The sequence below is a fragment of the Euleptes europaea genome, chromosome 21 (assembly GCF_029931775.1).
Source record: "Euleptes europaea isolate rEulEur1 chromosome 21, rEulEur1.hap1, whole genome shotgun sequence".
In the NCBI taxonomy this organism is placed as follows: Eukaryota; Metazoa; Chordata; class Lepidosauria; order Squamata; family Sphaerodactylidae; genus Euleptes; species Euleptes europaea.
This window is the reverse complement of record NC_079332.1, coordinates 10,654,437-10,669,697: the sequence shown is the minus strand read 5'-3', so window position 1 is coordinate 10,669,697 and position 15,261 is coordinate 10,654,437. Positions and strand designations below refer to the sequence as shown.

Sequence of the window (15,261 nt, the reverse complement as noted above, 5' to 3'; positions counted from 1 at the left end):
CCACCAGGGTCAGGCCCTGCCTTTCCCCCCCCCCGACCTAGACTTAACGCGGCCCCCGATGGGACATTTCTAATTGCAGAGGCCGGGGCGGGGGGGACATCGTCCACTTCTCCGGCCTTGATCCATACGCTGCTGCCGCTAAGGGCTAAATTATACCCCCCAGGCTCCATGCACAACCTCTAATTCAGAAACAGTCTGGTCCTTTTTTCCCCTAAGGCACCCTGATGGGCGAGGAAAAAAATCCAGACACGCGGGCTTCTCCGGACACAATTTTATTTTCACCTCGTGGGTCTTTCTGACCAGCTGTCGAGAGAGACGTTTCGTGGGCTGGAAGAACCGTTCTCGCTTCGGCGATGGGGGGGTTCCCTCCGACATCTTTTGCATTGTGGCTGTTCCGTCTCTTATCTGTGCGGCGGCATGGGGCCATCTTCTGGACTTCTCTCTGCAGGATCATTCGACACGTTCCTTTGCAGGAGGCCTGCCGGTATCTCACACCTCTCTTTTTCCCAAAATGCTGAGAGGTGGGAATGCAAAAGATATCCCGAGTCTCCCAAAGCTTTGAGGTGGTGTACAGACTTATCTTCGGTGTCCTCTTCAATTATTTGGTCACTTCAGATCAATGACTGGCATGTTTCTCTTATTCATCGTAACGTCACTGGTTGCCCATCGCCTCGGAACGAGAGCCCCATGCCACAAGGCAGATCCCATACTCCAGGAACGGCGCTCTCTTCCCTCCGAGGAACGATTTATACCACCAGCCCCCGATACCGTGCCCACTGTTTGCTCAAAAAGTCTCCCACCTCTTGGTACCGAACGCTCAGAGCAAGCAGGCTGACAAAGAGGAGCACGCAAAGGCAGAGCTTGAGGACGACGAAATCCCTCCTGCGGGGTCTGGTTTCCATGAAGCGTTCCACGCAGTCGGCAAACCGGTACTTCTTGGGGGCATAGCCCAGCTGCTTGCGGGCTTTGTCCGTTTTGAACGTGTGCGTGTAGGAGATGTTCTGCACCTGGAAAGGAGAACGGCACCAGGGAGGGGTTTTTTGGAAAAGAGAACGGCACCAGGTAGGGGTTTTTTTGGAAAGGAGAACGGCACCAGGTAGGGGTTTTTTAGAGGCCTTCAAGCAAAGAAGAAGAACAGGAATGGTCAAAGGTGAACACATGAAAGCATGACGCTGCCTTCTACTGAACCAGACCGTTGGTCCATCAAAATCAGCATTGTCTACTCAGACTGGAAGCGGCTCTCCAGGGTCTCAAGCAAAGGAGGAGGAGGAGGAGAAGAAGAGTTGGTTTTTATATGCTGACTTTCTCTACCACTTAAGGCAGAATCAAACCGGCTTACAATCACCTCCCTTTCCTCTCCCCACAACAGACATCCTGTGAGGTAGGCGGGACTGAGAGATCTGTGACTAGCCCAAGGTCACCCATCTGGTTTCATGTGGAGGAGTGGGGAAACTAATCCAGTTCATCAGATTAGCGTCCGCCGCTCATGTGGAGGACTGGCAGCAGCTCCCCAGGGTCTCAGGCAGAGGTCTTTCACATCACCTTACTGGCCTAGTCCCTTTAACTGGAGATGCCGGGGAATGATCCTGCAACCTTCTGCATGCCAAGCAGATGCTCTACCACTGAGCCACGGCCCCTCCATCACCACCACTGCAATCTGAAGTGGTGGAGTCCCTTCTACCACCCAGCCTTCTACCACCTAATTCCCCTTTACATGGGAACAAGGCCTACATTTTCTTTCCTTATTGCCAGGACACCTTACCTCGTAACGGGTGACAAGCGGGGTAATTTCTACAAAAGGCCTTAGCACCATGTGCACGTACTCCATAAATACCGCTGCAAGAAGAGGAAGAAGAAGGATGTCACATGACAGCACGTGGAAGAGTTGGTTTTTATATGCCGATTTTCTCTAGCACTTAAGGAGAATGAAACCAGCTTACAATCACTTTCCCCTCCCCGCAACAGACACCCTGTGAGGTAGGTGGGGCTGAGAGGGTTGTGACTAGCCCAAGGTCACCCAGCTGGCTTCGTATGTAGAGGAGGGGAAACCAACCCGGTTCACCAGATTAGTCCACCGCTCACGTGGAGGAGTGGGGAATCAAGCCCGGTTCTCCAGATAAGAACATCAGAAAGGCCCTGCTGGATCAGACCGAGGTCCATCACGTCCAGCAGTCTGTTCACACCGTGGCCAACCAGGTGCCTCTAGGAAGCCCACAAGCAAGACCCCTGCAGCAGCATTTATCGTGCCCGTGTTCCACAGCATCTAATATTATAGGCATGGTCCTCTGATACTAGAGAGAATAGGTATGCAGCATGACTAGTATCCGTTTTAACTAATAGCCACGGACACCCCTTTCCTCCATGAATATGTCCACTCCCCTCTTAAAGCCTTCCAAGCTGGCAGCCATCCCCACATCCTGGGGCAGGGAGTTCCACCATTTAACTATGTGATGTGAAAAAAGATCAGAGTCCACCATTCCAAACCACCGCTCTTAACCACTACATATACGCTGGGTCAGTAGGGTATAATGCCATTGAGCGCCCCCCCCTCCCCGAAGCTGCCACTTTCTCCAGGGGGAGAGCAGTTCTAATTCTGGCAGATCTCCAAGGCCCACCCAGAGGTTGGCAACCCTACGGTGGATGTGGGTGTCTGTGAATGGGTGCTCCCTGGAGGCACAAAGGTGGTACCTCCTGGCCGCTTCTGAAGCACCAGCTACTCCAGCGAGGTGGGGTTGGGGGGGAAGCCAGGACTAGTCCTTTGCTTCGGAGGACGAGGTAACGGGGGATCGCGTGCAATGGCCGGTTGCACCCTCGAACCGCGGCATTGCAGCGCCTCTCCCGTTAACTGTCCCAACACCGTCACAAACGTGGACACAAGGTGTGGAAGGGAAATGCCATTAAAAAAAAAACACGAGGGAAGCATCGAGTAGGCGGCGGCGGCGATCTTACCTGACAGGTGAACCAAAAACATAGGTACGCGCATCCACGGCTTCCGGGCCCCTAATTTTTCGAACTGAAAGAAAAAATGTAAAGGCTGAACGGCAAGGAGGTCGGGGATTTGACGCCACAGTCGAGCGTTTTGCCAAAAGGGTGTCTTTGGAAGCATTCGCTGATCAGACATGGACAGGCAGCCTTCTTTTCGGAAAAAGCCGTCGTTGGCTAATGATTTTACATTTCGGGCAACGTGGGGTCCTGCCAGCTACAAACCTTGGCCCGATATAAAAGTCTCATTTCTGGAAATAAAAGCGTTTAAAAAAGGCCAAAATTACAGATCCTTTACATGGTAAAGATATGGATGAATTTAAACAAACATGGTCAAAGGCCGCCGCATATTGGGATAAATTGGCAAAAACGGATTTTATAGGTATAGTTAATGAATTATAGATTAATGTGTTTTTTAATTAATGGTTATAATAACAGGTTTTTATATACTGTCATAACACCGCTCCGGAAGTCCAAAGATGGAGGGCACATAGGTGGGTGGTACTGGTTTGGGCACTATAGATTTTTTTAAATAATATATTAGCAATGGATGTAATAGTGCCCTGTATATGTTTTTGTGTATTTTATGTTCTTTTTTTTTTGTATTGGATTATGATTTTGTTATTGTTTAATTATTTTTCTTTTTGTGTTTAATTATAAAAGCAATAACAAATTTATATAAAAAAATAAAAAATAAAAGCGTTTTAAAAAACACAAGCAACCCAATATTCGGCAACGCTTTTAGCAGGGTCACACTCGGGTAAACTCCGATTCCTGTCGAAAGAGGACCGCAGCAGCGACCCGTATCGAGTGACCACTTCATGCCAGGTTGCTCTGACCCACACCCTTGGATCCGGTGGCCCAAAACGCCCTCTTATTTTCGGCTCTGGGCCGGGGATCCGACCCCTTCCCCAGCGCTCCTTTCCGCAGCAGAGGGAGGGGGGGGGGTCCCCAAAGACCGCCTGCCTGGGAAAGTTTTCTAACATAAAAGCTTTTTGCGTGCTGTTAAAAATGGCAACGTCGACAGCTCTCGTACTTACTAGCGGAGATAGCCAGTCATAGAGGTTCACTTTCTCGCCGTCGTTGATAAAATACGCCTGGCCAGCCTTTAAAAATCACAAGGAGGAGAATACAAATATATTTTGAGATGGAGGAGGGTGTAGGGGAAGTTAACCTGTGATTGAATGTAACAATCTTGGCAAATGCTTTCTATCTATTCTGATGTTTATTGTTTATTTGTATTTGCTGAACTACGTGTTTAATAGTTTAGAAAAATAAAAAAGAATTGCATATAAAAAAAAATCACAAGGAGGAGAGAGGTAAGCGATATTATTAACTAGGGTTGGGGACTTCTTGGAGATTTGCGGGTGGAAGAAGAAGAAGAGCTGGTTTTATATGCCGAATTTCTCCACCGCTTAAGGAAGACTCAAACCGGCTTACAATCACCTTCCTTTCCCCCTCCCCACAACAGACACCCTGTGGGGTAGATGGGGCTGAGAGAGCTCTAAGAGAATGGTGACTAGCCCAAGGTCACCCAGCTGGCTTCATGTGGAGGAGTGGGGAAACCAATCCAGTTCTCCAGATTAGCCGCTCATGCGGAAGAGTGGGGAATCGAACCCGGTTCTCCAGATCAGAGTCCACCGCTCCAAACCACCGCTCTTAACCACTGGAGATGAGGGCGGGTGGGGTTTGGGGATCTCAGCAGGAGGGGTCCCCAACCTTTTCCAGCCCACGGGCACCTTTGGGATTCTGGCACAGGGTGGCGGGCGCAACCCCAAAACGGCAGCCATGGGAGGTGGAGCCGTACACACCCACCCAGAGAAAGTCCCACCTGCAAGGGAGAAGAGGAGTGATTTTGAAAACGCCCTGAGAAAGAGGAGCAAGAGGGTGAATAAAACCCACGCCGATGGTAGCTGCCGCCAAAGCAATGGCATTTTCATCTGCACAGCCAACCAGATCTCCAACGGCCCATCAGAAGCTGCGTTGGGAGAGAGCCCCACCTGGCTTCACCCACTTTCTAAAACCACTTGGCGGGTGACAGGTAAGGCGTCGGCCACCCCGGCCGTGACGCCTGAGTCCCTCCCCTCCAGCACACACACTGATATTAAGCCTCAGGCAGTGAACACATGAAGCTGCCTTCTACTGAACCAGACCCTCGGTCCATCAAAGTCAGTATTGTCTACTCTGACCGGCAGCAGCTCTCCAGGGTCTCAGGCAGAGGTCTTTCACATCCTCTATTTGCCTAGTCCCTTTAACTGGAGGTGCCGGGGATTGAACCTGGGACCTTCTGCATGCCAAGCAGAGGCTCTACCACTGAGCCACAGCCCCCTCCCCATTGAGTGAATCTACTCAATGCAGATTCTTCCCCTGTTCCATCCCACCCCCACCGTCTTCCCGTCTCCCCTTTGTCTCTCTCAAAAGACTGTAAGCGCCTTGCGGCAGCGACCTTCAACTTGCGACGTTGCCCCCAAGCCTAAGCAGGAGGACTACTGCAGAATCTCCTTATCACAGCATAGCGCAAGTTTTTGTGCGCAGACATTTATGCAATGGAGCTAGTGGCGGTTTTCACGCCGCGCGCGGTTCTTTGCATCCCACCCAACTTTGCTGCCCTCCCTGTTATTGCTGTGGTTCCGGCCCATATAGCAGAATCGGCTTTCTTTAAAAAAAAAAAAAATCAAAAAATCAAAACATTATTAAGGAATACAAAACAGGCGACAGAAATGCACGCGACGCTTCCCCCCCCCCCCGAGAAGGGGGAAGCAAGCCGAAGGATCTGACCCACCGCTATATAGTTCTTCTCGGGAGTCAGAGCTTCCGCCGCGAGGATATGGGCCTGGACGAGATTCTCGACGTGGACCCAGTTCATGACCGTGTCCGAACCCCCGACTCGGAAGTTAAACAGCCCCCATTCGATATTCAACTGTTGGAACACGGAAAACCACGAAAAGTTATTTCCAAGTTTGAGATATCCCACAATTGCCAGTTGGTTAAGAGCCACACAAAATGATGATGGACGTAACAAATATTGTCGGAGGCTTTCACGGTCAGAGTTCATTGGTTCTTGTAGGTTATCCGGGCTGTGTGACCGTGGTCTTTCTCCCTTCCTTCTTCCCTCTGCTGGTCCAATCCAGATTGGTCTGGGGGGAGGCAGGGCCCCCCAATACTGCTTGTGGGGGGTCCCCTGCCTCCCCCCAGACCAATCGTTGATGACCAACAGCTTCCAGAGGCCACTGCTGAAATAGCCAGCCCGGTTTTGCAGAACGGTGTTCGGTGCCAACCCAACGCATACCGCCAATCTGGGCATGTGTCTTTGTTCTTCCGGCCCGTAGATGCCAGGGGCCCGCAGGGCACAGGTATACAGCTTGCCGCCACCTAAGAAACAGGACAGGATGGAATCAGCACGCTCTTCCGGGAATCCTCAGGAACGGGCTGGGGTGTCATGTGAGGTGGAGGGGAAGGGGGAATCGATGGGGAAGATGGCAAGGGCTGCGGTGTGAGGCAGAAACCACTGCTGAGGTCCCTCCCCAAACCCCGCCTGCCACAGGCCCCAGCCCCGAAATCTCCAGGTATTTCCCAACCGAGAGCTGGCAAACCTAGTATCGATGCAGCTTCACCTGTCGAAGAACGGCGTGAGTTCGTGGCGCCGGCAGAGACCTGAACCAGGAATTTAGGCACTTCTAACTCACACCGTCTAGGTCAAAACTAAACGTTTGGGAGCAAACGCAGGCCTGAGAGCGGCAGCCCTCCCTTGGATCGGGACCCAGGAAGCCAACACGTCAACCCCAGAAACAATAGGGGGGGTTGCAGTGTGCGGATAAGACAGCACCTGCCAGGGGTGATCCGTTTGCCGCTAAAACCATCTGCTCGGCAATCGATTTGGTCCTGGAATATTCGTTGATGTGCTGCAAGAAAAGCACAAAACAAAATAATCTGATTAATGTAAATGGTGTGTGTGTATTGGCATGCAAAATACCAAAGATGCAAGGCTGGTAACATAAGAAAGGCCATGCTGGATCAGTCCGAGGCCCACCAAGTCCAGCAGTCTGTTCACACAGTGGCCAACCAGGTGCTTCTAGGAAGCCCCCAAACAAGACGACGGCAGCAGCACCATCCTGCCCATGTTCCACCACACCCAAAATAATAGGCATGCTCCTCTGATACTAGAGAGAACAGGTATGCAGCATGACTGCTATCCATTTTGACTAGTAGCCATGGATATCCCTCTCCTCCATGAACAATACATGACAAGCCGGTGTAAACCAGCCAAAAAGATAAGACAACCTACCCACCCAGTTACCAAAGCACGGACCGGTCGAACAGCCCTTAACAACACGGTCCAAAAGGTGCTTTGGATTATCCCTATAAAAACATCCCACCGCCATTTTCCGTTTACATCCTCCCCTTCGAGCTGAAAGACCGGAAAGCCCACAAACCTCGTCCAGGGGAAAATACGGCACGCTCTCCTCGTCGCCATCTAAAACCGTCTGCCCCGCAAAGACCACGTTGACGGAGCTGGTGTAGATCAGCCGGGGGACGTTGCGTTGCTTGCAGACTGCGGAGGGACACGGGGGGAAACCGTCACGTCGGGTGGAAAATGGCAATACGGAAAGAAATCGGTTATCGGGGGTCCGATGCGGAGGGCATCGCCGTGTCCCACCCCTCCAAAGCTCCCAGACGGCCGGTGACCCTACTTCAAGCACAAATAAAAGGTCTATTTCTTTCTATCCGATTGAAGTGTGGAGATCCTTAACAAAACGTGGAATTCTAGTGCTTTTCTAAAGCCACGTGAGAACTTTATTCCAAAAGCAACGTTCCCCTTGCACAGGGAAAACCAAGCTCTAAGCCAGGGGTCCCCAACGTGGTGTCTGCTTTTCTGGCACCTGCCAAATGTTTTTAGGAATTGGGTGGGGCCAGGTAGAGCTTTCGCCCAGCAAGGTTTCTGATGGACTCTTGGAGATTTGCTCGGCTGTGCAGTTTTTAAAATGTTGCTTTGGCAGCCGTTCCTGCCGCAGCACAAGGACCCGCACTGTGTTACTGAAGTTAAGCCGTGGCAATTATTTCGTGGCTGGCTCCACCACGCTGTGCCAGGATTCCAAATGTGCCCGCAGGCTCAAAAAGGTTGGGGGCCCCCTACTCTTAAGCTGACCCTGGCCGGGCCGAAGGCAACCGGGACGTCTCGATCGATGCCAAAACTGCGGCTCAACGCCATACGGGGGACACCGCCAGGCCGGGCACAGCTTCCGAGTTAGGACCGGAACGCCGCGCTGAGAAGCAGCACGTACCTTCGATGACTATTCCGGTGCCTCGGACGTTAACGGACTGAATTTCTCTCCAGCGTAACTAGAAGAGGAGAGACAGGGCAAATGTCACGCTGGCTGCTGGAGCAACCGTTTGAAGGATCTACCAGGTTTTTTTGCTTCTGGGAAAGGTCAGCTTGCTTGTAAGCCAACTCCCTATAGAATCATAGAGTTGGAAGGGACCACCAGGGTCACCTAGTCCAACCCCCTGCCCAATGCAGGAAATTCACACCTACCTCCCCCCACACCCCCCCAGTGACCCCTACTCTCCATCCCAGAAGATGGCCAAGGTGCCCTCCCTCTCATCATCTGCTTAAGGTCATGGAATCAGCACTGCTGACCGATGGCCATCTAGCCTCTGCTTAAAAACCTCCGGGGAAGGAGAGCTCACCACCTCCCGAGGAAGCCTGTTCCACTGAGGAACCGCTCTAACTTGTTAGAAAATTCTTCCTAATGTCTAGACGGAAACTCTTTTGATTTAATTTCAACCCGTTGGTTCTGGTCCGACCTTCTGGGGCAACAGAAAACAACTCGGCACCCTCCTCTCTATGACAGCCCTTCAAGTACTTGAAGAGGGTTATCATGTCCCCTCTCCGTCTTCTCCTCTCCAGGCTAAGCATACCCAGCTCCTTCAACCTTTCCTCACAGGGTCTCCAGACCCCTCACCATCTTTGTTGCCCTCTGCTGGACCCGTTCCAGCTTGTCTACATCCTTCTTAAATTGTGGTGCCCAAAACTGAACACAGTACTCTAGGTGAGGTCTAACCAGAGCAGAGTAAGGCGATACCATCACTTAGAAGGTTACCGCTCTGCTTAGGACGGCACTGCTAACTGACAAGACGACGGCAGCCGGCCATCGTAGGCAGAGCGGCTCCATCACATATGCATGCAAGTGCCTTCAAGCCACATCCAACTGATGGTGGGCCAGAGAGAGAAGCAGAGAAGGTCTGCCATTGGCTGCCTCTGCAGAGTCTTCCTCGGAGGTCTCCTCTTCCAAGTGCCCGCCTTGCTTAGCTTCCAATGAGATTGGGCTGCGTCACACCATTCCACATCCCCCCATCCTAAGAACATCAGAAAAGCCCTGCTGGATCAGGCCAAGGCCCACCAAGTTCACCAAGTTCCCACAGGGGCCAACCAGGTGCCTCTAGGAAGCCCCCAAACAAGACGGCTGCAGCAGCACCATCCTGCCTGTGTTCCACCGCACCCAATATAATAGGCACGCTCCTCTGATACTGGAGACAATAGGGATGCATCATGACTAGTGGTCATTTTGACCAGTAGCCGTGGATAGCCCTCTCCTCCATGAACATGTCCGCACCCCTCTTACAGCCTTCCAAGTTGGTAGCCATCACCACATCCTGGGGCAGGGAGTCCCACCATTTAACTATGCATTGTGCAAAGAAATACTTCCTTGTATCTGCTTTGAATCTGCCACCCTCCGGCTTCAGCAGATGACCCCGCGTCCTAGCATTGTGAGAGAGGGAGAAAAGCGTCTCCCTGCCCACTCTCTCCACGCCACGCATGCTTTTATAGACCTCTATCATGTCTCCCCTTAAATCCTTACATCACAAAGCCAGACCTTATGCAAACACCTCAAGGGTGGAGAAAAGGAGCGGGCCCCCACCCAAAAGGATACTCACTTGCTCTACCCCCGACATCCCGTATGCAGCTGCGTGGACCACGCAATCCGCCCCCTCGCAAGCCGCGTAGAAGTCATTGCGGCTTCTGATATCCCCCTGGAACACAAGAGGTTAATTCTTGATGCCGCCCGAAGGAGATGCCAGGCAGCAATGGAAAGGGTACCTCTTTGGAGGCTGCAGCGTGCACAGTGGGCAAAGGCTAATCTGGAGAACCGGGTTCGATTCCCCGCTCCTCCACATGAGCGGCGGGAGGCCAATCTGGTGAACTGCATTTGTGTTTCCCCACTCCTCCACACGAAGCCAGCTGGGTGACCAATCAATAAACCTTTAATGGCATTTCCAATATTACAAAGAGGAAAAAACAGTATAAATACAACTATCAGCTAAAAAAGCTAAAACAAACATAAAATCATAACACAGAGTTTCCCGAATTTTTCATTGTTAACACATCGGCTAAGAAATTGGCCACCGCCACAGTGATCTCTACTGTTGTATCATTCAATACAATTTGACATTTTATTTTATTAGGAAGATAATATTTAGAACGTATCCAAGCATTTAACCATTTCCTCCTAGCGGATGCATATAATGAGCAACCTAGCAATATGTGCTCGATTGAGTCCAAAGAGTTGGAGCCACATTCACATTTCCGTGCATGTTTAGGAATATTTCGAAACCTTCCAGCCGGGTGACCTTGGGCTAGTCACACCCTCTCAGCCCCACCTACCTTCCAGGGTATGGGGAGGGGAAGGGAAGGTGACTAAGCCGGTTTGATTCTCCCTTAAGTGGTAGAGGAAGTCGGCATATAAAAACCAACTCTTCTTCTTCTTCCTAGCCTAACCTACCTCACAGGGTCATTGTCGCAGGGATACAACGGAGAGGAGAACAACGTTGTAAGGTGCTTTGGGTCCCCCACCAGAGTGAAAGAACAGGGAATAAATGTCTCACTAAATACACATGTATGGGATCAAACCAGATGGGACCCGAATCTCCAAAACCCAGAAATAAATACCTGCCGAAGCTCGACGCCCTTCGGGATCGGCCACAGGGGCTTCTGGATATCATAGATGACCACGTCTGTCCCCACTTTGGCGAGCGTGCAGCTGAGGGTGAACCCAAAGTGGCCGGCCCCTCCCGTCACCACGGTCTTCAGGCTGACTTGCTTCGCCGCCGGTTTCGTGGACTCCTGCTCGGCCCGCTTGGGGTCCGGCTTCGACTTTTTGTCCTTGGGCGGGGGGCTCGCCATCGCACGCGCCGGGGCTCAGGGTTTCTCCGGGTCGCCACGCGCCATCCAGGGGTGCGATGTGCCTCACAACCTGTCCAAAGACCACAGAGGTCAATCAGGCCCAGCACGTGGAAACAGGGCTAGTTGTTCCATCTCAGCCCGTCCTACCTCGCAGGGGTGTTATGAGGATAAAATGTGGGAGGGGAGAATCACACACCCTGCCCTGTGCTCTTGGAAAGATGGTCAGGATGAAGCATATACTAAAGCAGGGGTTCCCAACTTTTTTGAGCCTGTAGGCATCTTTGAAGAAGAAGAGGAGTTGGTTTTTATATGCCGACTTTCTCTACCCCTTAAGGGAGAATCAAACTGGCTTACAATCGCCTTCCCTTCCCCTCCCCACAACAGACACCCTGGGAGGTAGGTGGGGCTGAGAGAGCTGTGACTCGCCCAAGGTCCCCCAGCTGGCTTCGTGTGTCGGAGCGGGGGAAACCAATCCAGTTCACCAGATTAGCCTCCGCCGCCCATGTGGAGGAGCGGGGAGTCAAAACCCGGTTCCCCAGATCAGAGCAGCTTACAACGCCATTCCCCTCCGCTCCGTTTTGCCCACACAACGACCACCCTGTGAGGTAGGTTACAGTGAGAGCAACCGCCCCGACAAGCTTCCACTGCCGGTCCGGGATTCGAACCCTGCTCTGGTGGCTTACACCACTCCGAGCACTCTCTGAACCAGAGGGGGCTATGAATCTCCGGCGCGGGTCTGGTTTCGGGGAGGGGGGATCGGGCTCAGCAACCAGGTCCGCACCCCAAAAGGTGGAGCCCGAGGGCAAAGTTGGGGGGGATGCGCAAGCCAGCCCCACGATGCGGGCCGGGTCCCGGTTCTTGCATCTCTTTGGAACGTTAACCGTTTAAAAGGCCAAAGATCCACTGGCAGTTTAATGCGACGGTTAAGTGGAATTCTGCCCGCGCGACAACCCACCAAACGTCCTGCGGAGTTTAAGGTTACATGCAAAACGAAAGGTCCCGCTTGTGGATGATTATCATCATTGCTTCCGTTCTAATATTTGCAATTACCTCTCTCTGCTGGGAAAAGCTGAGGGGCAGCAGGGAAAGAGGAAGGCCCCCGCAAGAGACGGATGGACTCTGCAGAACACTGGTTCCCAACCGGGGGTCCGCGAGAACTAAATTAAAGTCCGCGAAACAAAGTTACAAACCCCTAATAAGTTAATATTTTCAATGAAAAGTTTTCTATTATGAAAAAAAATATATTCAAATATTATTCTAAGTTTAATGTTTAACTAACAGTTATGATTAAAGTTTATTTTCAAATTCTTGGAATTTTTGTTTTGAACCTTGGGGTCCCCGCCCCGAACAAAAAGGTCCTAGTGGTCCCTGGTCAAAAAAAGGCTGGGAACCACTGCTGTAAAAGAAGCCACGGACCTCAGTTTGCAAGATCTGAGCAAGGCCGTCAAAGACAGGACATTTTGGAGGACTTTCATTCATAGGGTCGCCATGAGTCGGAAGCGACTTGACGGCACTTAACACACACAGTGTTTTTTTTTGGGGGGGGGGCTTTTAAAAATATTCAGCAGCGTATCTCAAACATGAAAGTATTTTTGAACGGTAGGCTGCTGCCTCCTATTAAGATGCATTAAGGTGCTCGCTGGGGAGGGCGGGCTATAAATCTACTAAAGGGTGGGGTTTGGGGAGGGACTTCAATGCCATAGAGTCCAATGGTCAAAGTGGCCATTTCCCCCAGGGGAACGGATCTCTATCGGCTGGAGGTCAGTTGTAATAGCAGGAGATCTCCAGCTAGTACCTGGAGGTTGGCACCCCTAATTATACCCCATTGAAGACCCATTCCCCAAAGCCCGCCCTCCATCCCAAACATCTCCAGGTATTTCCCAACCCAGAGCTGGCAACCCTGGCGTTAAACTCAGTCTAGGGTGGCCAGGTCCCTCTTCGCCACCGGCGGGAGGTTTTTGGGGAGGAGCCTGAGGAGGGCGGGGTTTTGGGAGGGGCTTCAACGCCATAGAGTCCAATGGCCAAAGTGGCCCTTTTCTCCAGAACTGATCTCAGTCGAAACAGCAGGAGATCTCCTGCGAATACCTGGAGGTTGGCAACACCCTCAGCTTCCGGTCCTCAACCCCAAATGGAAAAAGGGGGCAAAAAACCCTTTAGCTAACCAAAATCAATGGTCGATACTTATATATATATAGACCTGAAATGCCTGAAATCATTATATGCTATGGGAAATGTATTCTAATACACGTTATTACCCTGGGTGGGATTGCAAAAGATGTTTTTTTTAAAAACTGGCCCAACCCTGGCCCCTTCTATTCCGATTGCAGGAGACGGTGGGCTTCTCCTCCTCGCAGAGCTGACCGGCCAGACCCTCCCCAGCAATGCATATCCCACCCTCCTTCCCAGGTCTTTCAGGCTCAGATCTTCCGCCTGTCCATTGCCCGGGAGGCAGAAACAGCTTATAGAGAGACGATCCCTGCAAAGCTTCTGTCGGATTTCACTGATTATATCCAGCCTTGCAAATAGTTGCAACTCCGCAAGGAGGTCCAAGAAGGGTGGGGGGGGTTGGTGGGACGCCGTTTGGACCTCCCCCCTCGCCCCCCGCAGCTTGCAAAATACTTTTTAAACATCGTTCCAAATAAAGATGTTCCTATTCATTTAATTTAATTTTTTTTTAGGGTTTTCCCAACCTCCAGGTAGTACCTGGAGATCTCCTGCTATTACAACTGATGGAGATCAGCTCCCCTGGAGAAAAGGGCCGCTTTGGCCATTGGGCTCTATGGCATTGAAGCCCCTCCCCTCTAGGGTTGCCAACCTCCAGGTACCAGCTGGAGATCTCCTGCTAGTACAGCTGATCTCCAGCCGATAGAGATCAGTTCACCTGGAGAAAATGGCCCACTTTGGCCATTGGACTCTATGGCATTGAAGCCCCTCCCCTCTAGGGTTGCCAGCCTCCAGGTACCAGCTGGAGCTCTCCTGCTATTACAACTGATCTCCAGCCGATAGAGATCAGCTCCCCTGAAGAAAAGGGCCGCTTTAGCCATTGGACTCTATGGCATTGAAGCCCCTCCCCTCTAGGGTTGCCAACCTCCAGGTACCAGCTGGAGATCTCCTGCTAGTACAGCTGATCTCCAGCCAATAGAGATCAGTTCACCTGGAGAAAATGGCCCACTTTGGCCATTGGACTCTATGGCATTGAAGCCCCTCCCCTCTAGGGTTGCCAACCTCCAGGTACCAGCTGGAGCTCTCCTGCTATTACAACTGATCTCCAGCCGATAAGAGATCAGTTCACCTGGGGAAAATGGCCGCTTTGGCCATTAGACTCTATGGCATTGAAGCCCCTCCCCTCTAGGGTTGCCAACCTCCAGGTATCAGCTGGAGCTCTCCTGCTATTACAACTGATCTCCAGCTGATGGAGATCAGTTCCCCTGGAGAAAAGGGCCGCTTTGGCCATTGGACTCTATGGCATTGAAGCCCCTCCCCTCTAGGGTTGCCAACCTCCAGGTACGAGCTGGAGATCTCCTGTTAGTACAGCTGATGTCCAGCCGATAAGAGATCAGTTCACCTGGAGAAAATGGCCGCTTTGGCCATTGGGCTCTATGGCATTGAAGCCCCTCCCCTCCCCAAATCCCGCCCTCCTCAGGCTCCGCCCCCCCAAATCTCCAGGTATTTCCCAACCCGGAGCTGGCAACCCTATTCATTTTATACTGCTGTGTTGCGTTTTCCACAAAGCTTAGAGAATCAAAGATTGGAGACTGACACTTAAAATCAGGGAAAGATTATAAATTGATATAAGATGCGCCTTTCCCACACACTGGCTGATAAACCTGTTGGGCCAGTCGCATTCTCCGCCTGGCCTACCTCACAGGGTCGTTGGGATGGGCCTTGGTCTGATCCAGCATGGCTTTTCTTATGTGTTCTTATAAAGTGGGAGGATAGGAGAAGTGTCACACCTATTACTGGGTGGCTTTGGGCCAACCATCCTTTCTCTCTCTGCCTCACCTACCTCACAGGGTGGTTGTGAGGATAAAATAGGGAAGGGAATTAGATGACAGGTTAGTGGCAATGAAAAAAAAAAGACAGCTCTACATTGGATG

General features: G+C 51.6%; 1 protein-coding gene across 1 annotated transcript; it reads right to left on the bottom strand.

Moving 5' to 3' along the window:
• Window positions 1-211: 211 nt before the first annotated feature.
• LOC130492826 (putative short-chain dehydrogenase/reductase family 42E member 2) lies at window positions 212-11,164 on the bottom strand. The gene is made up of 12 exons (XM_056866612.1): window positions 10,931-11,164; window positions 9,919-10,014; window positions 8,265-8,322; window positions 7,416-7,534; window positions 6,809-6,884; window positions 6,272-6,354; window positions 5,765-5,902; window positions 4,023-4,088; window positions 2,950-3,013; window positions 1,763-1,836; window positions 753-1,007; window positions 212-514 (listed from the first exon to the last, which is right to left on the bottom strand). Exons 1-12 carry the CDS (start codon window positions 11,162-11,164, stop codon window positions 212-214), a joined length of 1,566 nt encoding a protein of 521 aa, XP_056722590.1.
• Between the last annotated feature and the right edge of the window lie 4,097 nt (window positions 11,165-15,261).

Bases quoted from the DNA above. Each gene is read 5' to 3' on its own strand.
- LOC130492826 (XM_056866612.1), bottom strand. From the start codon at position 11,164: ATGGCGAGCCCCCCGCCCAAGGACAAAAAGTCGAAGCCGGACCCCAAG. The intron at 5,903-6,271 runs GTATGCGTTGGG...GTGTTCCAACAG, and splicing joins GACACATGCCCAGATTGGCG to TTGAATATCGAATGGGGGCT. The intron at 1,008-1,762 runs GTAAGGTGTCCT...TCTCCTTTCCAG, and splicing joins CGCTTGTCACCCGTTACGAG to GTGCAGAACATCTCCTACAC.